The 27,823-nt window shown below is 36.8% G+C and overlaps 2 protein-coding genes and 1 non-coding gene across 4 annotated transcripts in view; 1 reads left to right on the top strand and 2 right to left on the bottom strand.

The window, feature by feature from the left end:
* FASTKD1 (FAST kinase domains 1) overlaps positions 1-27,823 on the bottom strand; it is a 36,952-nt gene extending 9,129 nt beyond the window's left edge. Inside the window, exons 1-9 of one of the 2 annotated variants that reach the window (XM_061435918.1) lie at positions 27,502-27,823; positions 25,428-25,947; positions 23,809-23,877; positions 16,446-16,571; positions 14,051-14,449; positions 12,250-12,360; positions 11,370-11,501; positions 6,160-6,646; positions 4,642-4,756 (exon numbers count right to left, since the gene is read on the bottom strand). In XM_061435918.1, the coding sequence (XP_061291902.1) occupies positions 4,642-4,756; positions 6,160-6,646; positions 11,370-11,501; positions 12,250-12,360; positions 14,051-14,449; positions 16,446-16,571; positions 23,809-23,877; positions 25,428-25,762 (1,774 nt within the window). In that variant the 5' untranslated portion in view covers positions 25,763-25,947; positions 27,502-27,823. The other variant, XM_061435926.1, reaches the window with a different exon arrangement.
* LOC133236344 (small nucleolar RNA U13) lies at positions 8,230-8,330 on the bottom strand. The gene has a single exon (XR_009732848.1). It is a non-coding gene; the product is annotated as a small nucleolar RNA U13 (small nucleolar RNA).
* Positions 18,420-19,498, top strand: LOC133235252 (elongin-B-like). Its single transcript, XM_061396487.1, has 2 exons — positions 18,420-18,455; positions 18,823-19,498. Exons 1-2 carry the CDS (start codon positions 18,420-18,422, stop codon positions 19,306-19,308), a joined length of 522 nt encoding a protein of 173 aa, XP_061252471.1. The 3' UTR covers positions 19,309-19,498.

Genomic DNA, 27,823 nt, shown 5'->3' with positions numbered 1-27,823 from the left:
ATCTATACTGTCACAGGTAAGGATGGTAGTAAAGTGGTTACCTTTGGGTGGGGGAAGAACAAAAAAGAAAGCCAGGAAGGTTACCATGCTCTTGATAACATTCTATTATTTTTGATCTGAGTACTGATTTCTTATATGATTCAATTTCTATAAATCCACATACACTATGTATATATGCGTGTGTATATATATATATGCACATATATATGTGTATATATATATAAATGATGTATAAACATGTCTGCATTAGTATTATACTTCCAATAAAAGTCTTTAAATTGCCTTGAAAAGAGAAAGACTGGAAACAAAAGGTCATACTACCAAGGCATCAGCCACTGCAACCACCTACAACGGTGCACCCGGAGGGGAATTCAGGATGAAGAAAAACCGGACACTGGCCCTAGGTAGCTAAGATTCACATCAGAAGAAAAATTTCAGTGAGCCCAGACTCTTGTATTTTATCACACATAGAAAAGCACTAAAATCACTAACTTGAGATGTCTGTTTCTGTGATTAACAATAACTTTTGATGTTCAAGTACACGTGTTTGTTTTTGGTTTTGTTTTTCAATAAAAACTCCTATATATAATGGGGAAAAAAAAAGAAACAAAAGGTCAGTAAAGTATGTAAAAATAAGAAAGGCCACCATTCTCTATATACTGATAATAATATTGCTCAGACTGTGTGGAGAATCATTCTAAGCACTTTGCAAATATTACCTCATTTAAAACCTCACTTTAGTGTATAAAAGGAATGCTTATTATCTCCACTTTATAAACCAACTGTACTGAAGCACAGAGAAGTTTAATGACGTGCCTCAGCATGATTGGCTAGTGGAGGGTGAGATTTAACTTAGGAGAGTCCATCTCTGGAGTCTGAACCGCTGGGCTATGCTGCTTTCTAGGGCTCTCAGACCCCCAGGCCGAGGACAGACACATATGAAAATCGGGTCTCATCTACCGCCTCCTCCATGACCGGTCAGCCAGCACCACACTGTGTACCCCAGAGGACAAGGCTTGCAGTTATTTACCTGATTTGCCTTATCCAAGAGGAATTTCCTTTCTCTCTTTTTTTTAAATTTTTTATTGGAGTATAGTTGATTTACAATGTTGTGTTAGTTTCTGAGGTACAGCACAGGGATTCAGTTATATATATATATATATTAAAAAAAGAGATTATATACATATATTCTCTTCTTTTATACTCTTTTCCATTATAGTTCATTACAATACACTGAATACAGTTCCCTGTGCTATATGGTAGGAATTTGTTTATATACTTTATATATAGTAGTTTTTATCCACTAATCCTAAATTCCTAATTTATCCCTCCCACCTCTTTCCCCTTTGGTAACCAACCGTAAGTTTGTTTTCTATGTCACGAGTCTGTTCCTGTTTTGTCAATATGTTCATTTGTATGATACTTTAGATTACCCATATAAGTGATATCACAGGTGATATTTGTCTTTGATATTGATATTTGTCTTTCTCTGCCAAAAGACATTTCTGATGAGAGGGAAGGGATCACCTAAAATGCACCTTTAGCAGCAAATGTTCTTACAAAGGACAAAAAAAAGATGTTAAATCTTCCAATTGTTTTCCTGAGGTTATTTAATAAAGCAAGATCAAGTCACAAACAAGGTTACGTGATGATCTACCAGCAAAACTGATCTGTCAAAACGAATGTTTCTTTAAAATAAAGAAAAGTATCATTCCATAAATTACTTAAAATTCTGCTTTAGGTCTCCAAGAATTTTGCAATCATTTTCACAGTAAAGTCTTCAAAAATCAAAGCTGTACTTCTCAGACTCTCATCTCTTATATCCCTTATTTGAAGAAAAACAAAAAAAAGAATGTATTTTCATTTCCCTCTGGTTGTTGACACACAACTGAACAACCAAGAAAGCATATGCAAAGTCTCATCTTTCAATTTCAAGTCTCATCTTTCTATACATAGTTCTATGACTAAAAGGGGAGTATATATGAATGCCACACATGCATACATCTGTACATGAATAAACACACACATGTCACAGTCGCACTTTACTTGTCTATTAAAGACACAAAAATAGGTCAGATACTATCTGGCACAAAGATCCTACAAAACATATACCAACGTCCATGAACATCATACTGACATCATTAATATATTTATACTGTCTCACACAGCCTGACTAGAGGTCTATACGCCTAGAGAAACATACCATAAAATAGAGCCTAACATCTTATGCTGGACACAGAAGCTCTCAGTTAAGTATTTGTTGCTTGGATAACAGAATGACTATTTCTTACTCTCCAGGCACAGCAAAAAGTTCTGAGGAAAGCCAGTTTCTTCTCCTATCAACTTGGTCTCCCTCATTCCATTCCTGCCACACTGAATCTGCTGTTCCTAAAAAGAAACCAAGCATGTTCTCACCTCACGGCCCTTTGCACTTGCTTTTCTTTATCCTGGGATGCTCCTCTCCAACTCTGGGCATGGGTCACTCTCTCACTTCATTCAATCCATGGTCAATGACGTCTCCTTACTCCATCTGGCCCGCCTCACTATCCTCCACCCTCCATGCCTACCCTGCTCTAGTGCTCTTAGAGTCTTATCACCATCGGACCTTATGAACTTGCTTATTATGTACACCAGTTTCACCCCGCCAGAAAGTAAACTCAATGACAGTAAAGTCTATCTGGTTTTTACTCCCTCCTACATCTCCAGTGACTAACGACCACCTGACAGTAAGAACTTGGTGAATACTGACTGAAAGAGCAGTAACTACTGAGCCAGACATTTAACCTCTAAACTCTCACATTATCCTGACATGCAAGAAGAAAGAGTCTGAGAAGAGAAGCCCCATAAAGCCTTTTTCTTTAAGGCCAAATAGAAACAAACATAATTCAGGACCAAAATAAATGAAAAGAAAAAAATAATTTCCTGTCTTTGCTGTCCTCACATACTGCTTCTGCTAAGGCCAGTAGTAGGAAGGAATATTTCTATTCCACTTTTTTTCTGGTACTAAAACACTATTTAGACTTTTTAAAGAGACATAATAATCAGTCCCAAAGCAACAACCTTTCTGACAATTAATAAATATCTATAAAGGATCTTAAGAAATATTTGTTTTCTATTAAAAAAAACCCAAAACTATTAAAATTGACAAAAACAATCAAATGTTATATGTCTCCAGAAATGATAAAAATATCAGATATACAGCTCCACATACAAAACATTTTTTGCTGAAAATGTTCACTCTAAATCTAACCAAGCATCTACAACTAACTTCCAGTTTACTAGGGATACAGATGATGGAGGAGCAAGTTAAAAGAAAGCACTCAAACAAATCCAGAATGTGGCACAACCCATAATAAATGGCCAACCCCTTTTACAAAAAAAAATATCAAGAGAAAAAAAGATAGGGAGAAAGTGATGTAGCCCAACATTAGTTTCTTTAAAAAATTTATCAAAGAAAATTTGGTGACAGTTGGGAAATTTTTATTATGGATTGAGTAAGCAGTAGCTTCCCAGTTGGCTTAGAAGGTAAAGAACCTGCCCACAATGCAGTAGACACAGGAGACGCGGGTTTGATCTCTGGGTTGGGAAGATCCCCTGGAGAAGGGAATGGCTACCCACTCCAGTATTCTGGCCTGGAGAATTCCATGGACAGCAGGCTATGGGGTCACCACGAGTTGGACATGGCTGAGTGACTAATACTAGGTAGTAAGTGGTACTTGTTCATTTTCTTAAGTGTGATACTGGCATTGTGTTTGCATAGGAGAATGTCCTTATAACCTGAAGTATTTAGGGCTGGCACTTCAAATGGTTCATCATATACACAGACAAACACACACACACAAACACACAGAGCAAATCTGGCAAAATGTTAGAGAGATAACCTACTGGAATGAGTGAACCTTGACTGGATCCTGTGTCCAAAATAATCACTGTAAATAAAGTATTTTGGGAATAATGAGGGAGACTTAAAAATAGATTGTATACTACATATTGGTGTTGTTTAGTCTCTAAGTCATGTCTGACTCTTTTGCAACCCTATAGATAGTAGCCCTCCAGGCTCCTCTGTCCATGGGATTTCCCAGGCAAGAATATTGGGGTAGATTGCCATTTCCTTCTCCAGAGGATCTTCCAATCCAAGGATCTTCCAACCCTGTCTCCTGCATTGCAGGCAGATTCTTTACTGACTGAGCTACCAGGGAAGGCCTATATTATATATCAGGGACAACTAATTTTCTCTATGTGATAACAGTATTGTGGTGACTTAGGAGATCATTATTCTTAGGAGGTCTAAGCAATTAAGCAATTAGATGTAAAGATTCACATTGCCTACAACTTACTTTGAAATGGCATAGAAAAAATGAGAGCAAGAGAAACAATAAAGCAAATATGATAAAATGTGAACAATTACTGAATCTACCTAGTGAGTTCATAAGTGCTACTTGTTTAATTCTCTACTTTCTAATGCAAGCTTGACATTTATCATAATAAAAAAGTTTTAAAAAATGGATCCAAAACATTTTTTTGAAGGTATAAAACTCATGGATATTTTTGTTATCCTTTAAAAGAGCGGTATGTCTTAAGAGTAGTAGCAACAGTATTCTCCAACCTCCTCATCCAGGTAGTACTAAACAATATACCTACTTAAGTAAGAATTAAGGTGTTGAATGCAAGTTCCAAAAAATTCATCCCTTTGAGGTGGATCATAGTTCAGGGTGCTGAATGGAAGAATAATAGCAAGAATTGCAAAAGGATGAATCTGTAAAAAATAGAACAAAAAAATTACTGTTTAAAAAACCTCAGCAAAACAAAACAAAATTTAGCCTAATTATTATCCTAAGTAGAACTCTTTATCAAACAAGCCTATAGTTAAATGAACATGCCCACAGTTAAATGACACATGTATCACTGTTAATAAGTTCTCTACCTGGCTATAATCTATTTAATTCCATCACTAATCTCTAGTAACTCTAAATATTAATGTAGAAAAAAATAAATCAGATAAGTTACAAATTGATTTTATAAGTATAAAATTCTGTTCCAGAATTCCTTAGTCATTAAAATGACAAAAAGATAGTATCACTAATTTCCATGATATAAGTGCATTTTATAGACTCATCATATAATAAGAAAGCTTCTTAATTTATAATAATAATCAGACTTCATTTTTCTTTCATTCTTTTTTTTAAGTTCATTCATCCAATACTTAATAAACAGCAGGCACTATGCTAGGCAAAAAGATAGACTTTTATTTTTACTTATTAGAAACACTGTCTTCTAAGTAAAAACCATATTCTGATATATATAATTGATTTTCTCATATAGTTCAAAAAGCATCATTGGGGCTTCCCTGGTGGCTCAGCGGTAAAGAATTCATCTGCCAAAGCAGGAGACACGGGTTCCATCCCTTGCCTGGGAAGATCCCACATGCCATGGGAAAACTAAGCCCATGTGCCACAACTACTGAGCCTGTGCTCCAGAGCTTGGGCTCCAAGCAACAAGAGAAGCCACTGCAATGAGAAGCCCATGCCTCACAACTAGAGAGTAGTCCCTAACTAGAGAAAAGCCCATGGAGCAACTAAGACCCAGCACAGCCAAAAATAAATAAATTAACTAAAAAAAAACAAACAAACAGCATTTTACAAGTTCCAGAAATAAAACTGTAAGAAGACACAGTGACAATTCAATTATTCTAGATTCTGATGCTGGGAGGGATTGGGGGCAGGAGGAGAAGGGGATGACAGAGGATGAGATGGCTGGATGGCAACACTGACTTGATGGACATGAGTCTGAGTGAACTCTGGGAGTTGGTGATGGACAGGGAGGTCTGGCGTGCTGCGACTCATGGGGTTGCAAAGAGTCGGACATGACTGAGTGACTGAACTGAACTGAAAGTCAGTGAAGACCTACAATTTTCTCAGTTTTCACATTTATCTTACTCTTTTGAATAGTTTTAAATAGTAAAAGTATCACAGGATTATAGAAAATAAGAAAAAGAAAGCAAAAATCATACATCTCCATTATCCTAACACAACTATTATTATTTACCAGAAACTAGAGCTTAATTTTTAAACTTCAAATTCCAATCAAGTTCTTCAAGCACTTATTATAAACATTTATGGTTCTAGAAGTTGACAATAATATGCAACATTTCAATTTCACCTTTTCAATCTGTTGAAGGACCACTGAGGCTATCTTATCAAGTAGTGAAGTACTGAGGTAGTTGGTTCTAGAAATGAAAGATGCAATCCCTGCAACATTGATGTAATTCATTTCATCCATCAGACGCTGTAAGGTAACAACTGTTTCTTCAAGAAGTGAATCAGCAAACCAGTCTCCTTTTAAAGATTTAACTTCTTCCCATAACAGATTCAAACTTTTACATTCTTGTAGTCTCTGATGACCATAGTGATCTAATTTTTGAAGTACTTTCAACTGTTTCGCAGGAATATTATTCAGATACACGTGATCATACTGAATACATCTTAAAACAGATGTTGCAAAAATATTCAGGTCATGTAGGTCACACTGTGGCAAAACTGCTTCAATCTGAGACATCCTCACTTCGTCCAGGTGAGCAGAAGGAAGCATCGAAAGAGCATAGACCAGGATGGAAATCTCACTAGGTATGACACTGACTTTCAAATAACTACAAAGAAAGAAGGAAAAATAAAAAGAACAGAATGAATCTATCAGCAACAAAACTTAGTTGTAAGAATTAAAACGTGAATATATAATTATTATTACACTTAATAGGTGTGACAGTTTTAAAATATAATTTGAAAAGGGTTAGGGGCTTCCCTGGTGCTCAGTGGTAAAGAATCCGCCTGCCAATGAAGGACATGAGTTCGATCCCTAGTCCGGAAGATCCCACATGCCTGGATCAACTAAGCCTGCATGCTATGACTACTGAGCCTGTGCTCTAGAGCTTGGGAGCCTCAACTGCTGAGCCCACATGCCACAAATACGAAAGCCCTTGCACCCTTAAAGCCCATGCTCCACAAGAGAAGCCACAGCAATGAGAAGCCCAGGTACCACAACTAGAGTAGCCCCTGCTTGCCACAACTAGAGAAAAGCCTGCACAGCAACAAAGACCCAGAACAGCTAAAACTAAATGAAAATAAAATCAATAAAAAGGGTTAGATAAATTCAAAGATGACAAGTTTCATAAAGGCTTACTAAGGGAAGCCTTAAGATGTTCTAAAGCATATCCTCATTTTTTTATGCAAAAATAAAACCATAGTCCCTGACAAACAAAAGGTCAACATTAGAAAAATGTCTGCAGGGTTGTTGCGAGAGACAGAATTTGGACTGAATTTCTGGATATGACCTGTCAGAAGCTGATATGATCTAGAACAGGCAAAGAGTAACCACTCAATAACAGTGATCCCCTTCTTCTGCAACATAAGAAGCCCAACCTTTAAAAAAAAAACAGACAAAAAAGACAAACACAGAGCATACAGTCCCTTCTCTTCTCCTCCTTTCCCAAATCTCTATGCTTAGACACCCACCACCAGGACAGCAGTTGTTAAAATACAAATTAAAAACTGGGAGCTTTTAAACCATCTTTTAAGTTTAGAAGTACTGGAAGAGATGATCAAATATAAATTAAAAGAAAACAGATTTACTTTTAAACATATTAAGTTAGCATATTAAAATAATGATGATATTCAAGGCTAGCAAGGGTATATTGATGCAGATTTTCTCATTCACTAATAGTAAATTTAAAAAGTTGGTGCAACCTTTTTGGAAAGTAATTTAGCAGTATAGCTTAAGAACTTTAAAAGTAATTACATCATTTGACATGATCAATCTTTGTCTAGTAAACTAGCCTAAGAAAATAATCTAAAATGAAGGCAAAGATTTTATGTTACGTTATTCATCACATTTTTTTATGTGGCTAAAATTTGATAACAGTCTACATACCCAGGAAGGGGGATAGTTAAGGTAATTATGATACAGTCATATAATGGGCAATATCCAATCACTAAAAATATTTACAAATAGCTTTAAATGATGTAGGAAAATGCTGTTAATGTTAAGCATGTGGCAGGAGGAACACAAAACTGTACATTCCTGATTCTCAGCTATGAAAAAACATATAGATGATATATACCACAAGCAAATAAACCAACCAAATAAACCAAACTGTTCACCATAAATGAAAGGGCTTACAAATGATTATTTTCTTCTTTATACTTTTTTCTGTTTTCAAAATGATTTTTTTTTTCACATGAGATGGGTCCCGTGTTGACCTCATAACAGATATGAGGGAAGCACAACAATAGTGTGAACACCCAATTACTATGCTTATGAACTACAATCAAAATGATTTTCACATAATATCTGGCCCACTGCCTGACACAAAGTAGGTACTCAATAAGTACTAAATAAGTATTTTATTCTTATAACCACAAAAAATTAATATGCTATTTTATATAAAGAAAAGAAAGACCTAAAGAGTTGCATTTGTTTACAGAATTGACCCAGGGGGTAGGAACTCTCATTATTTGCCAATCTTGTGATACTAATCTGAAAATAAACCTCCAAGAGACACAAACATGCCAGACTCCACCTGATGCTTTCCTTATGGTGTTCCCTAAAATTCCAAAACTTACAACAGATGCAATTGCGTTTATTTACATTCTACCACAAATCTACCAGCATGGCTAAAATAAAAATGTACCAAGAGTTGGTGAAGATCTCAAGAAACAGGAATGCTCACATTTTGCTAGTGGTAAATAAACTGGTACAGTCACTTTAGAAAACTATTTAGAGTTCCCTGGTGGACTAGTGATTAGGATTCCGGGTTTCACTGCTATAGCCCGGGTGCAATCCCTAGTTGGGAAACTGTTAAAGAAAAAGAGACAAAAGAGAAAACTATTGAGCAGGATCTGCTGAAGGTGAACATATAGTAACATATGTATAATCAAGAATCACACTCCTCAGTAAATACCCACGGAGATGTACACATATGTTCACTAAGAGATACGAATGAGGTTGTTCACCACAGCAGCATTTATAATAGCCAAAACTGGAAATAAATCAAATATCAACATTAAAATAGACTTAAAAAAACCTGTTACGTTCTTACAAGACTATATAGCAAACACATGTGTAAATCTCATAAATAAAATGTTAAACAAAAGAAGCAAGGCACTAAACAGGCAAAACTAGTCCATGCAGTTAGAAGCAGGGACAACAGTTAGCCTGGGGAAGGGGGTAGGTAGGGGTAAAGAGGAGGGAGTAGGGTCATGAGGAGGGGATATGTCTATTTTATGTAGATAGTTCAATATATCATCTTTTTTTTTTTTAAAGAACATATTATTCCAGTACATGAATTCCCTGGGTTCCCCAGATAGTTTCAGGAGATACTCACACAAACATTTATGTGAACTACTTTAACTAGATTGTATTCCTTCGCACCAACCTGCTCTGAAGCGGGGGAAGGGTTACATTTAAAATAGAGGTACATACAGAGGTATGTCGGAGTAGGCAATGGCACCCCACTCCAGTACTCTTGCCTGGAAAATCCCATGGACGGAGGACCCTGGTGGCCCGCAGTCCATGGGGTCGCTAAGAATCAGATACGACTGAGCGACTTCACTTTCACTTTTCATTTTCATGCATTGGAGAAGGAAATGGCAACCCACTCCAGTGTTCTTGCCTGGAGAGTCCCAGGGATGGGGGAGCCTGGTGGGCTGCCGTCTATGGGGTCGCACAGAGTCGGACATGGCTGAAGTGACTTAGCAGCAGCAGTAGCAGCACAGAGGTATGTAAGGGCTCTTGCTATGCGGAATTACTAAACTTCAACACCGCCATATCTGCTTCAAATTTTTTAATAAAGTAAACAAAACATTACCGGTAAAGTGAAATCTCCTGTGATGCTCCCACTCCTGTCTTACTTTTCTGTTAGCATACCTGTAGGCCAATAGTATTGTATAATTTACTATTTTAAGAAACACTGTACTGACCAAATAAATCATGTCTCTGGGCCAGTTTATGATACCTAATTTAGAGCATAATTATGTTAAATTCTTAATTCAGAGGCTATATGAAAGTGGATGTTATTAATAAATATGGAGTGAAGAAACAATCCTGTATTTAATCACCTTGATAAGAAACCTATTTAAGAAAACAGTGAACCTTCTTGTAACATATCTAATATGCTAAATTCTCACCTGATAAAGTGCTACCTCTTATTCCTCAGTTCAAATCCTTAACCATAATAGCATATCATTTTATTACAGCAAAAATCATTTTCAATTATATATCAGTCTTGATTACAGCATAAAGTCACATGCCTGGTCTTTCAAAAATCACAGTAAGAAATCAAACTAGTATGGGAAAAACAGAGGGGGAAAAAGATTAATCTGGTTTTAACTTCATTCAAGTCATTATTTTGATCTTTAAAGTCAAAATTTTTAATTGGAACACTCCATCTTAAAGTAAAATAAAAATCAATGGAAAACTGAATAACTTCTTTGTTGAAACAGGAATGCTATATTCATAGAAATGCAAAAATTTTTTAATTATAAAAGGGAAATCATATGAAAATACTTTACTAACATTGCCACCACATATTTTCGTTTTAAAATTTTAAATTTTAATATGCCTTGGACCTCCTGGGTAGCTCATTGATAGAGAGTCCACCTGCCAATGCAGGAGACACAGGTCAGATTCTCGATCCAGGAAGATCCCACATGCTATGGAGCAACTTGAGCCCATGCGCCACAACTACTGAACCTGTGCTCTAGAGCCCAAGAGCCTCAACTACTGAGCCCACACGCCACAGCTACTGAAGTCTGCAAGTCTAGAACCTGTGCTCAGCAACAAGAGAAGCCATCGCAATGAAGCCCGTGCCCCACAACTAGAGTAGCCCCATTCACTTCAATTAGAGAAAAGCCCAGGCAGCAATGAAGACCCAACACAGCCAAAAATAAATACATAAATTTTAAAATAAATTAATTACATTTTAATTATTCCTTAAAACAGGTAAGTAAGCAGACTAAAAACCTACAAATGTGAGTACTCCTAAATGGAGCTTTGCCTTCTTCAGCAGCTCTAATCTTTTCATGGATGGTCATTCCATTCCTGCAGGGAAGGAGAATGGCTTGGTTTTATGTGTTCACGCCCTAGAGCTCTCATCACCCCACTGACCTCACTTCCATTTGAAAATATATCAAGCACAAGCACTGGCAGAATGGCAAGGCAGCAAGATAAGCGTCTTCATAACTTTAATAATAATCTACCCATTTCTGTTTTCAAAAGTTCCAACAACTTTTATATAACTAAACTAAACTTGTACATAACTAAACAAAACAGGCTAGATTATACAATGAAAGACTTAAACACATCTATTTTAATCTTACCTAAGCAGTAATTCTCTGAGTTTCACAAAAAGCTCTTTACTTTGAAAATGTAGAAAAATCAAGGCTTGAGTTATTCTCAACAACTCTACTGGTTTATAGTTATCCAAATGTTTATGCAGAATTGAAGTAATCCTAAAAAGAATGATAAAACATGTATTATAACCAGTTCACTCATGTACTATTATTAAACTTTTACTGAGGAGCTGTTTCATGCTAGACATGCTCTATGCTAAAGAAATAGCAATGAATGACCCAAGGTTTTCTGTTCTTGAAGAACTGTCTCAAGATGATGACAAAAATGTAAAATGATTTTTCTTCCTTAAATCCAGGATGGTCCTCTAATGGAGATGCTTAAAAGCAATGAAAAATGCAAACAGTCAATAAATTGGAGGAACTAGGGCAGTAGGAATATTTTTTAAAAGAATATATAATACACAATGAAATAATAAATATACACAGTCTGAACCACATGTTTGTTTTTTCTTAAATCTCAAGTTTAAAAAGCCAATATGTTGCAGTATGATTTCAAGGTAACAACTATAATATGAAACAATTCAAGTTCATGTAGATAGATGTTAACTGTTCTGCAGAAACTGTCCTTTTAAAAAGTCACTTGTGCTTTATGCTCTTCACTTTCCTAGATTATGATCCTCTGCCCGAGAATAAAAATAGCAGCAAATGAAATGAAAGATGTTGTAAACAATTAAAAACCTGTTTTGAAAAATTATTTAGAAAATAAACAATGACTTAAATGTTAATTCCTTATTTCTTCAAAACCAAGATTATAGGGAAAAAATTTTTTTTTCTCAAAAAAAAAAAAAAAAAAAGCAACTTATGAATGTCAACTAAACTTAACACCAAAAATTTCAGGGAAGTATACTTTTTAATCAGACGTAAATTTCTGCTTTCCATCTCTTCCATTGCTCCCATCACTGCCAGGGCCTGCTGGCCAGTCAGCTCCTCTGACATCAATAATATAGTTGATTTAAGTCTAGAAGGAAAGAAAAATATGTTAGAAAATTAATGACTAGTTTATTAAATTTTTATAAATAACAGTTCTTAGGCAATAAATAGAAATGATATAAACAAAAACTAAATTTAAAAAATACATTAAATATATAATTCTAATTTTCTCCCCACCTAATTGGGGATAACACAAAATATTATTAAATAAAGAAAAATGTATTTTCTTCAAAGAAACTAAGGCCTCAGCATAATCTTAAACTGTCTCTTAAAAAATATAAGTAACATGTTTTTAATTAATGATTTTCAAATAAAGTATGGTTTCATTGGCTATAAAATACAATAATTCAATGAAATTATTCAGTAGGAGAGAGCTATAGAACAAACAATTGATATTTCAATACTGTCCCAATTTTTTAAAACTTAGTAAGATCTGACCAGGAAGTCACCATACCTACATATTAATAGAAACCTTAACACTAAGTACTTCTTATAACACTATAAACTGAATATTTACAAAGATGGTCCATTTTGAAATCATCCAAAGTAGTGCAGTGATAAGTATATAAGTGTCTCTTAGAATAATTTAGAAGGCTAGTCCAAAATATGAAATTTGAAGAAAGCATGGCAAACTAATTCTCTATTCATCCTGGATAGTCCCACACCATCCTTTTCACTAACCTTATCAAGTATTTCAAACCCAGCTTCTTCCCATAGCTTTTCTGCAACCATTTTAATCCACATTTTTCTCTCACTTTTCTGTCTGCCCACAGCAATTACTATCTATATCTATTTTTTAGTATACTCATAAACTATATTGACATTGTCATGGTATTTACATATTTCTATCCTTCCAAGTGGAATAAAAATTTCCTGAAGTCAGAGACTCAAAAATTTGTACTACCCTGGCATAAGAGATTTTAACAGTACTTGGTGACAAGAAAAAACTTCCAATAAAAGTTTTTTTAATAATCATCTTATTTCCATCTTGATCCAGTCTCCTAAAATGTACCCTTAAATTTCTTCATGTAATTTAGAAGACTCCCAAAAACTCTCTATGAAGTCTTTGCTAACAGAAACAAGGACAGCTACATATACCCAATATGCAATTCCTGGAACCCCTGCTTAACTGAATCTACTAATCACACTTAATCTGTCTGCTCATACCTAGTAATCATATATTAATTTAATATTTGCTCGTCTTTACAGGGGCTTCCTTGGTAGCTCAGTGGTAAAAAATCCACCCGCCAATGCAGGAGACACAGGTTGAATCCCTGGGTCAGAAAGATCCCCTGGAGAAAGAAATGGCAACCCACTCCAGCATTCTTGCTGGGGAAATCCCATGGACAGAGGAGCCTGGGGGGCTACAGACCATGGGGTCACAAAAGAGTGGGACACTACTTAGTAACTAAACCACCACAACCACCAAAGCCAGTCACGTGGCCTAAGAAGGGAGAAGAATAGCACTGATACGATGTTCTCCTTCATCAGTGCTAAGTTGACCCCCAGAGGATTACTGGCCCCCATTCAAAACACCTTAGGATACTGAGTTTGAGATATAAGTTAGAATAACCAGAGAAAGATCAAGGAGCAGAGTACTCAACTCCCTTCTACTTTTGAGTGGAGTGACTTTTCTGACTTCTAGAAATGCAAGATCTATGCCTGAAGACTCCATATATTCTCAACAGGAAAAGTAAAGCGCTTTTAGCTGAACTTACTGTTTCTTTTCTTCAGGTCCTGCCATGGGTCCCAACGCTACAAACAATTTTACACAGCTAGCAGGGTGGTCAAACAGAGGAATCATTTCTGTTAGCCTCTTCTTAGTCATTAAAATAAATTCAAAACTATGAAACTGTAGAGAGTAGTATAGACTAAGTATTTTACTGATGGAGTCCAAATCAAGATGGTTCATATTGCTCAAAAATACTTTATTACACCTTTCTAATAGTGGGTAATATCTATATTTAATATTTCGAAGAAATTGTACTATTCTTCTTGCAGTGTTGACCTGGGAAGAATCCACAGTGTCAAAAAGTAATTCTGCTTTGTTCACTAATTTCTCTTGAAAACGCCGTGATATTAAAGAAGATATGCTGACCATCAAAACAGACAAGGACCTGAAAGAGGAAGAAGATGCAAAAGGTTTACATTATCTAAGAATAATGAAAAATTCTAAGACTAAATGCTTAGAAACAGAAAGGAATTGATAAAAATACTACAGGCTTTATACAACAAAATTTTTCTTTTAAATACTAGTGGAACTTGAATTCTGATCTCCTAGTAATCAAAAGCCTGTAGACAAAAAAAGGATTGAATAATAATTTTTGTTGAATGTGTATAATATCTTGTTCTATAGATAAATACTTTGAAGGGAAATATTTTAATGAAGTTTACTCAGAAATCACTCTGTGCCAACAGCCAATTGAATGCAACACAGAAGGTCTCATTCTATATTTTCAGAAGTAGACTTTGCTTTATTACTCCTTCCTCTGTATTTATAATCTACCAGTAAAAATATTGGCAAAATATTTCTCACTAATGAATGATTTCATATTGTTAATGTTTTATGCTATATTGATATTGATATATAACAGTAGGGCAATATTGAATATGAATATGTTCAATAAACATATTTCTTCACTCAATAAACACTTTTAAGAAACATAAATCAATCTTCTGGCACTGTGGAAGACACCAAAATTACGAAGGTGAGATCTCTCCTTTCAAAAGGAGACAGTTCTTACATGATACAAAAATCACAAAACTCTACATACAAGAATACACCTAATAATGAATAAGGAATGTAAAATGTAAAAGGTATGATGTAACAAACATGTGGGGATGATAATTAGAAAACATCTACAAAAAAGACATGAAAATGTGAATCTAATACTATCTCAACCATTCCACTATCTCAATTAGTGGAACTATTTGAGGTTTTTTGTTTCAAAATTTCTTCACTCTTTCCAATAAAACAAATTATTTTTTAAAAACTCAGTTGTATAATACTTCAGCTTCTCTAATCCAAATGTTTAATGTTAACATCAATTAACGTAAATTAGTAACCTAGTGCTGCTATTTAGTTTAGTTATAAACTTGGATATGATTTTTTAAATTGTATTTATAATCACAATTTGGAGTGGGGAAGTACCCAAAGATTTCATTAGATTCTCAAATGGGTCTATAAGAATTTTTTAAAGTTAAAAAAATTTACAGTGATTTTTATTATCTCTGCTTTTATGAGCTACTTTCATGTGTATGTGAAAATATATATAAAGTAAAATTCACCATTTTAAACACTTTTAAGTATACAGTTCAGTGTTGTTAAGTACATTCACATTGCTGTACAACCATCACCATCATCCACTGCAGGGCTTCTTCATCTTCTCAAAATAAAACTTCTTGCCTGTTAATAGTAGCTCCCCATTCTCCCCTCCTTCAACAGCCGGCAACTACCATTCTACTTTGTTTCTATGAATTTGGCTACTCGAGGTACCTCATATGAAGGGGATTCATACAGTATCTGTCCTTCTGTGTCTGGCTTATTTCACTTGGCATAATGTCTTCAGGGTTTATACATGTTGTAGGACATATCAGGATTTCCTTCCTTTTTTAAGGTTGAATGATACTCCATTGTGGGTATATACAAAATTTTGATTGTCCATTCATTTGCTGATGGACATTTAGGTTGTTTCCTCCCTTCAGCTAATGTGACTAATGTTACTATGAACACTGATGTAGGCTACAAACCAAACTATGCCCTCTCCCCACAAATATATACGTTAAAGCCCCACTGGCAATGTGACTATATTTAGAGATAGGGAGGTAACTTAAGGTTAAATGAGGTCGTAAGGATGGCCAGCAAACATGTCAGCTTGCAAGTAAGGAAAAATCACAGAGCTCAACAACGTTGTGTCATAGTTTACATATTTTATGTCTAATTCCCATAGCAACATTGCACAGTAGATACTACTTACTATTCCTGTTTTGTAGGTGAGGACCGTGAACTTGCAAGAGAATAGTCACATAGTTAGGAACTAGCAAGTCTAAGTGTGTGTGCACTCAAAGCCCAGACTCTTTCCACCACGACACAAAGCCCCTAAATAAACTTACCTTAAGTCCTGTATGTTTTCCAAGTTCCTATTTACGATATCAGCTATTTTTCCCATTAATGGACTATAATATAAATGTTGATCTGCCAGGCAAGAGGAAAATTTTGACAGCACACTGATATCAAACCTATTAAGGGAAATATACAAAGAGGATCCTTACTATTTATTTTCACTTTTAAAACATAATACACAGTTATAAAATAGCCAAAAATAAAAAAACTAATATATTACTAACATAAAATGAATTTTCTAAAATGTTGATTATCTATTCTTAAAAGTAACCTAAGATAAGAGTTAAAAAACCACATTCTTCTTGAAGATTTTAAAAAGGGGGGAAAAAACACTCAAAGTTATTTGAATCATTTTACTTATTAATTTTTTCAGATGACAGAACAATTTCAACTCAAGGTTGTATGTGAAAGTGAAAGTCACTCAGTCATGTCTGACTCTTTGCCACCCCTGCTAGGGTCCTCTGTCCATGGGGATTCTCCAGGCAAGAAAACAGAAAACAACAAAATTCTGTAAAGCAATTATCCTTCAATTAAAAATAAATAAATAAATAAAAAATCACCCATTAAAAGTTTCCTGCAAAAAACAAAAAAGAAATAAACAACTTTAAATAAAAGACATTGCTTTCTAGCACACACACACAAAAGGATACTGGAGTGGGTAGCCGTTCCCTTCTTCAGGGGATCTTCCCAACCCAGCAACGGAATCCAGGTCTCCTATATTACAGGTGGATTCTTTACCATCTGAGCCACCAGGAAAGCCCATATTAACACATAAAACCAAAAATATTTTTAAAATAAATAAAACAATCTCTACTATAATCATGCTTGAAAAACTTGATTTTTTTCTATAGGACAAATGACCCAATTTCTTCAACAAAAATGGCAAGACAAAAGAGCAGAAAGGAAAATTGTTATAGATTTTTAAAGACTTTGAATTCACTTAAAGACAAACATAAGGAATTTCACAGCAGCACGATATGTACTGGCAAAAAAGAAAAAAGCAAAACAGCAACAATCTCAATGTCCATCAAGAGTTTAATGAATAACTGCACATATTCCTAGAATTCCATACAGCAATAAAAAAGAATAGTACAATATCACAGAAGAATCTTTAAAATATATTGAGTGAAAAAACTAGGTATGAGAGTTCTTACTATAGGATTTCATTTTTATAGAAAGAAAACTAATTTCTGGTGTTAGAAGTCAAGATAGTGCTCACTTTTGGGACAGAGAAGTGGGAAGTAACTGGAAGAGAGCATGAAAGGAACTTTGGGGAAACTAGTGATATTCTGTGTTTTGATCTTGGTGCTATTACACAGAAGTATATGAGTATTTTCAGTATGTGAAAATTTATCAAGATGTATACTTATGACTGGTGTAACTATAAAAATTGGTATATTTTTACGATATTCTTTAATGAGTACTTACCAGAAAAAACAAAAGCAGAGAAAAACTTGAGACATGGCAACGAAATACAATGTGTATACCATGTTTGGATAGTTATTTAAACAAACTGCCTTTAAAAAGACCTTTATAGAGCAGGCAAAGAAATCTGAACTCAGACAGTTATTAGGTGATAATAAGGAATAATTAATCATTTTTATTAGGTATAATAATAGCATGGTGATTATACATACTTTTAAAAGAGTGCTTTTTGTCTCTCAGAAATACATACTAAGGTATTTACTGGTAAAATTATACTACAATTTTAACTATACTGAAGGGTAGGGAGGGAACTGGAGAATATCCAGTCAAAACAAGACTGCTATATGTTGGTAATTATTGAACCTGGATGATGGGTACATAGGAGTTCATTATATTGATCTCTCTACCTCACCAAAGGACAAAGATTGTTCTCCTTACCCTCAACAAAAAGACAGTTACAGGTAGAGAGATAGCAAACCTGGAGATGAGAAGACCGATCAGTTTAGATAATGAGATTAACTATAATCACCACTGAGTAAATGGATGTGAAATTTCTATCCCCAGAGATTTGTTGGGTCAGTCCAGTTCAGTTCAGTCGCTCAGTCGTGTCCAACTATTTGCAATCCCATGGACGGCAACACGGCAGGCCTCCCTGTCCAGCACCAACTCCTGGAGTTTACTCAAATTCATGTCCATTGAGTCGGTGATGCCGTCCAACCATCTCATCCTCTGTTGTCCCCTTCTCCTCCCACCTTCGATCTTTCCCAGCATCAGGGTCTTTTCAACTAGGTCAGTTCTTCGCATCAGGTGTCCAAAGGATTGGAGTTTGAGCTTCAGCATCAGTCCTTTCAATGAACACCCAGGACTGATCTCCTTTAGGATGGACTGGTTGGATCTCCTTGCAGTCCAAGGGACTCTCAAGAGTCTTCTCCAACACCACAGTTTAAAAGCATCAATTCGGCCGGGCCGGGGCCCGGGTCGGGGCCGGAGCTGGGGCCAGGGCCGCGGGGCTACGTGGGGGAAAGGGGGGGGGCGTGGCCCGACTCTGCGATCACGCCGGCCCGCCGCCCCCAGGACGTGTTCCTCATGATCCGGCGCCACAAGACCACCATCTTCACGAACGCCAAGGAGTCGAGCACCGTGTTTGAGCTGAAGCGCATCGTCGAGGGTACCCTCAAGCGGCCGCCGGATGAGCAGTGGCTGTACAAGGACGACCAGCTTCTGGACGACGGCAAGGCGTTGGGCGAGTGTGGCTTCACCAGCCAGACAGCACGGCCTCAGGCCCCCTCCACTGTGGGGCTAGCCTTCAGGGCAGATGAGGCATTCAAGGCCCTGCGCATCAAGCCTTTCTCTAGCCCACCTGAGCTGCCGGACGTGATGAAGCCACAGGACTCAGGAAGCAGCGCCAACGAACAGGCTGTGCAGTGAGAGGCCTCCCCAAACTGTCCCCTCAATAAAAGATTTGGGTGTCCAAAAATAAATAAATAAATAAATAAAAGCATCAATTCTTCGTCACTCAGCTTTCTTCACAGTCCAACTCTCACATCCATACATGACCACTGGAAAAACCATAGCCTTGACTAGATGGACCTTTGTTGACAAAGTAATGTCTCTGCTTTTGAATATGCTGTCTAGGTTGGTCGTAACTCTCCTTCCAAGGAGTAAGCATCTTTTAATTTCATGGCTACAATCACCATCTGCAGTGATTTTGGAGCCCAGAAAATTAAGTCAGCCACTGTTTCCACTGTTACCCTATCTATTTGCCCTGAAGTGATGGGACTGGATGCCATGATCTTCGTTTTCTGAATGTTGAGCTTTAAGCCAACTTTTTCACTCTTCTCTTTCACTTTCCTCAAGAGGCTCTAGTTCTTCTTCACTTTCTGCGATAAGGGTGGTGTCATCTGCATCAGATCAGATCAGATCAGTCGTTCAGTCGTGTCCAACTCTTTGTGACCCCATGAATCGCAGCACACCAGGCCTCCCTGTCCATCACCAACTCCCGGAGTTCACTCAGACTCACGTCCATCGAGTCAGTGATGCCATCCAGCCATCTCATCCTCTGTCGTCCCCTTCTCCTCCTGCCCCCAATCCCTCCCAGCATCAGAGTCTTTTCCAATGAGTCAACTCTTCGCATGAGGTGGCCAAAGTACTGGAGTTTCAGCTTTAGCATCATTCCTTCCAAAGAAATCCCAGGGCTGATCTCCTTCAGAATGGACTGGTTGGATCTCCTTGCAGTCCAAGGGACCCTCAAGAGTCTTCTCCAACACCACACTTCAAAAGCATCAATTCTAAGGCACTCAGCCTTCTTCACAGTCCAACTCTCACATCCATACATGACCACAGGAAAAACCATAGCCTTGACTAGACGAACCTTTGTTGGCAAAGTAATGTCTCTGCTTTTGAATATGCTATCTAGGTTGGTCATAACTTTCCTTCCAAGGAGTAAGCATCTTTTAATTTCATGGCTGCAGTCACCATCCGCAGTGATTTTGGAGCCCAGAAAAATAAAGTTTGACACTGTTTCCACTGTTTCCCCATCTATTTCCCATGAAGTGATGGGACCGGATGCCATGATCTTCGTTTTCTGAATGTTGAGCTTTAAGCCAACTTTTTCACTCTCCACTTTCACTTTCATCAAGAGGCTTTTTAGTTCCTCTTCACTTTCTGCCATAAGGGTGGTGTCATCTGCATATCTGTGGTTATTGATATTTCTCCTGGCAATCTTTATTCCAGCTTGTGGTTCACCAAGCCCAGCGTTTCTCATGATGTACTCTGCATAGAAGTTAAATAAGCAGGGCGACAATATATAGCCTTGACGTACTCCTTTCCTGATTTGGAACCAGTCTGTTGTTCCACGTCCAGTTCTAACTGTTGCTTCCTGTCCTGCATACAGATTTCTCAAGAGGCAGGTCAGTTGGTCTGGTTATAACCATCTCTTTCAGAATTTTTCAGTTTGTTATGATCCACACAGTCAGCTTTGGCATAGTCAATAAAGCAGAAGTAGATGTTTTTCTGTAACTTTCTCACTTTTTCGATGATCCAGTGTATGTTGGCAATTTGATCTCTGGTTCCTCTGCCTTTTCTAAAACCAGCTTGAACATCTGGAAGTTCATGGTTCACGTACTGTTGAAGCCTGGCTTGGAGAATTTTGAGCATTAATTTACTAATATGTGAGATGAGGGCAATTGAGAGGTAGTTTGAGCATTCTTTGGCATTGCCTTTCTTTGGGATTAGAATGAAAACTGACCATTTCCAGTCCTGTGGCCACTGCTGAGTTTTCCAAATTTGCTGGCATATTGAGTGCAGCACTTTCATAGCATCATGTTTTAGGATCTGAAATAGCTCAACTGGAATTCCATCACCTCCACTAGCTTTGTTTGTAGTGATGCTTCCTAAGGCCCACTTGACTTCACATTCCAAGATGTCTGGCTCTAGGTGAGTGACTATACCATCATGATTATCTGGGTCATGAAGATCTTTTTTGTACAGTTCTTCTGTGTATTCTTGCCACCTCTTCTTAATATCTTCTGCTTCTGTTAGTTCCATTCCATTTCTGTCTTTTCTTGTGTCCACCTTGGCATGAAATGTTCCCTTGGTATCTCTAATTTTCTTGAAGAGATCTCTAATCTTTCCCATTCTATTCCTTTCCTCTATTTCTTGCACCGATCACTGAGGAAGGCTTTCTTATCTCTCCTTGCTATTCTTTGGAACTCTGCATTCAAATGGGTATATCTTTCCTTTTCTCCTTTGCTTTCGCTTCTCTTCTTTCCACAGCTATTTGTAAGGCCTCCTCAGACAGCCATTTTGCTTTGGGTACCTTGCAATCTGTTGGGTACCTTGTTTAATTTAACTCAGCTTACACAACAAAAGCCTACAAAGCTCACCCTGCAGTCATGCACGACTACAATTGTAAGAATTTATCATTATAGAAAAAAAAAAAAAAAAGAATTTATCATTGTTTGTGCTTCAAAAAGCAATATGCTAAAAAAGAATAATGAGGGTGACTGGTCCTCTCATCTACAAATAGTTACTGTTTCTTATCTTAGGCACTCCTTTCTCTTCTGCCCTAGGTTACTATTTGGTTCAGAGGGAGTGTTGTTCTGTGGTTTCCAAAAGCTCCTGTCTCTTTCCCACCTTGATTTTTCTTTCACTCACTAATACTTGTTTTATCCCACTAATAATGGACCATGGCTACCCAGAACCCTTAAGTTTAAAAATTCTAAGTTTTCAGAAATCATCAAAATGGCCCTCTGGTACAACTAAGAGCCCTCAGCTGTTTTATAAATGGAGAGCTTTTCATGTATTCTTTTATTATTTTTTACATATTCTTATTAAATATAAATAGTATAGTACAGAATACAATAGGCTTCTCTGTACTCCAAATTTTCTAAATTTTCTGGCAAATTAAAAAGCAGACACATTACTTTGCCAACTAAGATCCATCTAGTCAAAGCTATGGTTTTTCCAGTAATCATGTACGGATGTGAGAGCTGGACTATAAAGAAAGCTGAGCACCAAAGAATTGATGCTTTTGAACTGTGGTGTTGGAGAAGACTCTTGAGAGGCCCTCGGGCTGCAAGGAGATCCAACCAGTCCATCCTAAGGAAGTCAGTCCTGAATATTCATTGGAAGGACTGATGCTGAAACTGAAACTCCAGTACTCTGGCCACCTGATGCAAAGAACTGACTCACTGCAAAAGACCCTGATGCTGGGAAAGATTGAAGGCGGGAGGAGAAGGGGATGAGAGAGGATGAGATGGTTGGATGGTATCACCAACTTGATGGGCAAGAGTCGAGCAAACTTCGGGAGTTGGTGATGGACAGGGAAGCCTGCCGTGCTGCAATCCATGGGGTCGTAAAGAGTCAGACAGGACTCAGCAACTGAACTGAACTGAACTCATAATACTCTGAATAAATTTCATATTTTTCTAGATATTTTTTAATTTATTTTTCTTTCTCTCTTTTTTTTCTATTTTAATTTTTTTACAAACCCTGTGTCGAGGGCAGACTCGCAGCAGGGAGCTGCTCTGCTATGTAGGAAACCCCGACCCAGAAGCAAATTGTCTATGAATGCTTTAGCACCAGGTTCCCCACAAAGGGGCGAGGAGGCAGCCACCTTTCTGGTCGTTCTGTTTTAGATGATCATTGATTATGGAAGTATGCTAAAGATATAGCTATGTGTAGAGTAGGAAAGATATCTAAATTGATACTATTCATAGTGGACCTGAAATATTCTAACATACCTATGAGCTCTGTTCATTGCATCTTCATAAAAATGAAGTGATAGGCAAGTAACTATAGACGTTGTTAAACAGTAAAGTCTTTCCTTTGTCATAAACTCGTTCTTCTTTCTCTTTTTATGAACATCTAGGGATTTTACTGAGAGCCTATCACTAAGAATTTTTTCCTTCTGAAGCAAAATTCTTTCAGAAAAGCAAGTTTAAAAAGCACAGTCCAAGAATAGCAGTGACTTTAGCTTAATTATATTTTGATTAATTATATATGTTTAAAAGCACCTACATTCCGCAGCCTTAAGGAATATTTGAAATACTTTTCTTTCTCTTAAGGAAAAAAACACATTCCCCATTCTTTTCCTACAAGATTTCACTGTGCTAGAAAAACACACCTTAACACAATCAAAAAACCCCTAAAACCTAACTGAACTTAAATATATTTTTTTATTTTAAAAATTTTTTTGGCCACATCACGCATCATGCAGGATCTTAGTTCCCCGAAAAGGGATCAAATCCGTGCTCCCTGCAGTGGAAGCGCAGTCTTAACCACGGAACCACAGGAGAAATTCCTAAATACGTTTCAATAAAGCTTGATAGTTAGGCAGCAGCTCCCTATTCCTCCCCTACAAGATTTCACTGTGCTAATCCTGAACAGAATAACCCTGATCTTAGCTGAAGAACCCAGAGTACTTGCCTTTCCAGTCTTCTCCATGCTTCTGTAACGAGTGCTTCAACTAGTGAGTCATGGGCCTCAATACCAAACCTCAAGAAAATCAAGAGAAAATAATTTTCCACATAGAAACATTTTAAAATTATTAAAAGCACATATGCAGTAAGAATTATAATGCAAAAGTGAACCTCAAGTTACTATATTCTTACACAGTCAGCCCTTATTTCTGGTCTGGTCCCATTTCAGTATTCTGATTTCTCAGTACTACCTTATAAACACCTATACTTTATCCCATGCCCTCATCCTTTTATCTGTAACATTTCAATGCCATCCACTGAACAATGAAAATGTTCAATGATATATTTTATCTTTTTTTTTTTTATCTTAAAAGTACATCTAACATGTACTACTTTGCTCTGATTACAAAAATATTTTTAAAAGAGAAAGTTTGTAAAATAAAGAAAAACTTCAATTGGGTAATAAAAAGAATTTATAACTCTGCTACTCATAAATACTCACCATCATTAATTTGGAGCATTTCTTTTCAGTTCTTTTTCTACACACTTAATGAAATATCTGTATTTCTTTCACATGTTTGTATCTTGCCTCTTTTAGTAAGTTAACACTATATTGTGGACATTTGCCCATTATCTTTACATATACTTCAAAACATAATTTTTAATGGTGGTATACTATTAATTATGTGAATAAAATATCATTTAAACATTTACCTACTTACTAGGATCTTAGTTTTTCAATATTATAAACAATGCTGGAATGAATAACCATGTACAGGAATCTTAACATGTATCTTAGATTATGTTCTTAGGATAAATCTTAGAAACAAAATTATTTTGTTTATAGGTATATCACTATAAACAGTATTATCACTGATATAAAAAGTTTATCATTCTTTTTTAGTCTAACCCTACCCCCCAAAATAAGAAAAGCCTTAATTAAGCCCCTTTCTGTATACACTGATCCCTAATAAAAACAACTATATCTCTGCTCTGTGCAGTGCTGACATCTATAGCTATTTAGACAACTATTTAACCTCAATAATTTCCACCAATGAGACTAATAAACGATTAATTTTAACTTTTTTGCTCTTTTTTCCTTTGTACAGCTGCTGAATTCCTCTCCAAATAATGTAAAATTTATTTTCGTTTTAAATTTTTTCCCAGCTTTATTGATGTATGATTAACAAATATTGTATATATTTAGGTTGTACAGCATAATATTTTGTTGTTTTTTTTTTTAAAGAAAACATGATTTTAAACATTCATATCTTATTCATTTCGAAATGTCAGAGTTCTCGGTCAGACTTGAAAACACTTCAAAAACAAGTCTTTGGCAACCTCCAAATTATTCTTGGTGACCTTAATATCCCTCTGGCCATAGTCTCGGGATAGAGGGCATATAAAAAGTCACCTTCAGTATTACGTTTTGATATACATATACACAGTGGAATGATTACTGTAATCAAAGAATATCCACCAAGTATCTTTAAAATATTAGATGATCAGGAAAACTATTTTAAGGAAAAAAAACACATTGCTTTTCATTTCAAAGAGATTTTTATAAAGTTAAAATATAAAAATAAACTATAATGATTCTATGAAACCTAAAAGCACATTACTTACTGTTGTATGATGTATAACACATTCACCAAGGTACTGTTGCTCATGAATCCCATTTTAGTTGTGGCTAAATTACACAGAGTAAGAAATTGGGGATGGTTTCTGATACAGTCCACATTTTTTACTGAGCTGGTCTTCTGCTTTTGAAACTGCCAAAGCATACTAAGTGCACATCCCACTTGCTTTTCTGAGAGTAGGGATTTGTTTTTTTCAATAAGACCAAATATTTGCTCTTCATCTGTACAATTATTCATCTGACTAATTAATGGTTCAAAACTAAAGGGTCGAAAGTGAAACACTCTCCAGGAGAATGGACGAATAGCCCTTAGGCAAAGCATATTGTAAATAATGAATCTAGGGGACAAAAACTATCTTTTCATTTACATCACAAATTTTCTTAGGTAAAGAAAACCATTTGCAACTAGTAGTCAGGTGCAATATGCTGGTTTAAAAATAACTGGTTTTCCTTCATGTATTTTGCTTCCATTATGATGACTCCAAATCCCATTTCAATATGCAGCTTCTGTAAAGAAATTGATTTAACATGGTCATACTTATGTTATTAATACCAAATTAATTCCAAAATTCTCATTACAGGAACAACTTTTTTCCTGAAATAACTATAGACTTTGTTCTTAGCCTGAACCAGAGAGCAGGATTTGATCCAAAGCGAAATGTCCAGGAAAAGGGGTTTCTTTCTGCATTTCATCTAAAAAAACGTTAGGTGTGGACTTCCCTGGTGGTCCAGTGCTTAAGAGTCTGCCTGCCAATACAGGGGACACAGGTTTGATCCCTGGTCAGGTACGATTCTATATGCTGCGGAGCTTGCACCACAGCTACTAAAACCTAGAGCCTGTGCTCCTCAGCAAGAGAAGCCCCTGCTTGCTGCAACTAGAGAAAGCCCATGCACAGCAAGAAAGGCCCAACACAGCCAAAAATAAATAAATAATGTTAAATCTGACACACGAAGTTTTCAAATTTGACTATAAAACCAGATGGGGTTGGGGGACCCAAACCAAACTCTTTGCAATAAATAAATACACTGCCTTTATAGTTTTTACAAAGAGTAGCCATTAATTCATAGCCACAATTTTTCAAATGTTTTTTTCAGAAGGATAGTCTCTGGTATATTTAATTCCAAGATAATTTCTTGCTCCTTTCTCCTTGTATTCTAAAAGCACCCAAACAATTTAATCACTATATTGGCCTTAAGTAGGTTTTAAGCAATAAACGAGATGATTCGAGCCCAATCAGGAAATATTAAGAAATCAAGTAATGTATCAGGGTGTGGTGAAGCAACATGGAAACCAAAGATTATTATGAAAAAGAATAATTTGTTTTTAAAGTATGTCTAAATTTCTAGTTGAGAAACAATGGTTAGAAAAGCTGGGACTAAAACCATATTATCTAACACGTCTACAACAGTTTACAACGGACTTTTAAAGTATTATCCCAATAAATTCTCTCAACCTGCCAGAGAGATACTATCACTTGAATTTTACAGATAAAAGCTACTCTCATAAAGATTAAAAATCTACTCTAGTACTAATGAAGCTGGGACAACCACATAGTTCTTTCACTCTTTCAACCTGAACATCCTCATTACATGAACAAACCAATGTTAAAAGTATGCCTCAAAATCCTCTCTACCGCTATGCCAAGCTGTCTGCACGTACTCTGTGGCAATCTGCACTGAATCCTGACCCAGACTGACTTGCGACACACACATACACAAAAATCCCCGCACAAAGAAAAGATATCTTCAAGAATCTCCTGCCTATCTACAGCTGATAGAGGAAGCAGCTCACGGCTCAGAATACCAGTGTCAAGTCTAACCGACCCAGCTAACCGACCTTGGGAAACTGACTCTACCAAAGGAGGGATCTCGGGACTATAGAGATAGGTACCCGCCGGGAACAGGTAGAGTGCAGGGTATATAGTGCAGCAGCACCCTTTGAAAATGGCAGGCATCCTCGGCGCTTGGCACACAGTGGCGCTGAACGAATGTGGTCTCCCGGTCCCGCTGGGAGAGAGCTCAGCCCTGCCCTAGTCCTCCGCGCTCCGGGAAATACAATACCTGGAAAGAAGCCTCCGAACTCTGTACCCCGGAACCGAAACGTGCTGGGTACAAGAAGAAAACCTATCGCCGTCACCGATCCTGATTCGCGGACAAATTCCTCAACGCCAGGGAACTTTTCTGGAGAATCGCGGGGAATGCTGGTTAGGAGGGCTCAGAACTCATGGCTATTCCTGGTCCCCTAGTATGGGACGCAACACGCTTGGTTATGTCACTCAAACCTCCCTTCTATCCCAGACCTTTCTTCTGGTGGTGTCCTTTCCAAAACCCGGAAAAAAGGCCGAGGGAGCCCAGCGTGCACGGCCAAAAGCAAGCACTACAT

The sequence above is a fragment of the Bos javanicus genome, chromosome 2, assembly GCF_032452875.1.
Source record: "Bos javanicus breed banteng chromosome 2, ARS-OSU_banteng_1.0, whole genome shotgun sequence".
Classification (NCBI taxonomy): domain Eukaryota; kingdom Metazoa; phylum Chordata; class Mammalia; order Artiodactyla; family Bovidae; genus Bos; species Bos javanicus.
Note: the sequence above shows the minus strand (reverse complement) of the source record. Positions and strands in the feature narration are given on the sequence as shown.

Coding starts and splice junctions, on each gene's coding strand:
- LOC133235252 (XM_061396487.1), top strand. CDS start 18,420: ATGGATGTGAAATTTCTATCCCCAGAGATTTGTTGG. Junction 18,456..18,822: donor TATCCCCAGAGATTTGTTGG/GTCAGTCCAGTT, acceptor CCAACACCACAG/TTTAAAAGCATCAATTCGGC.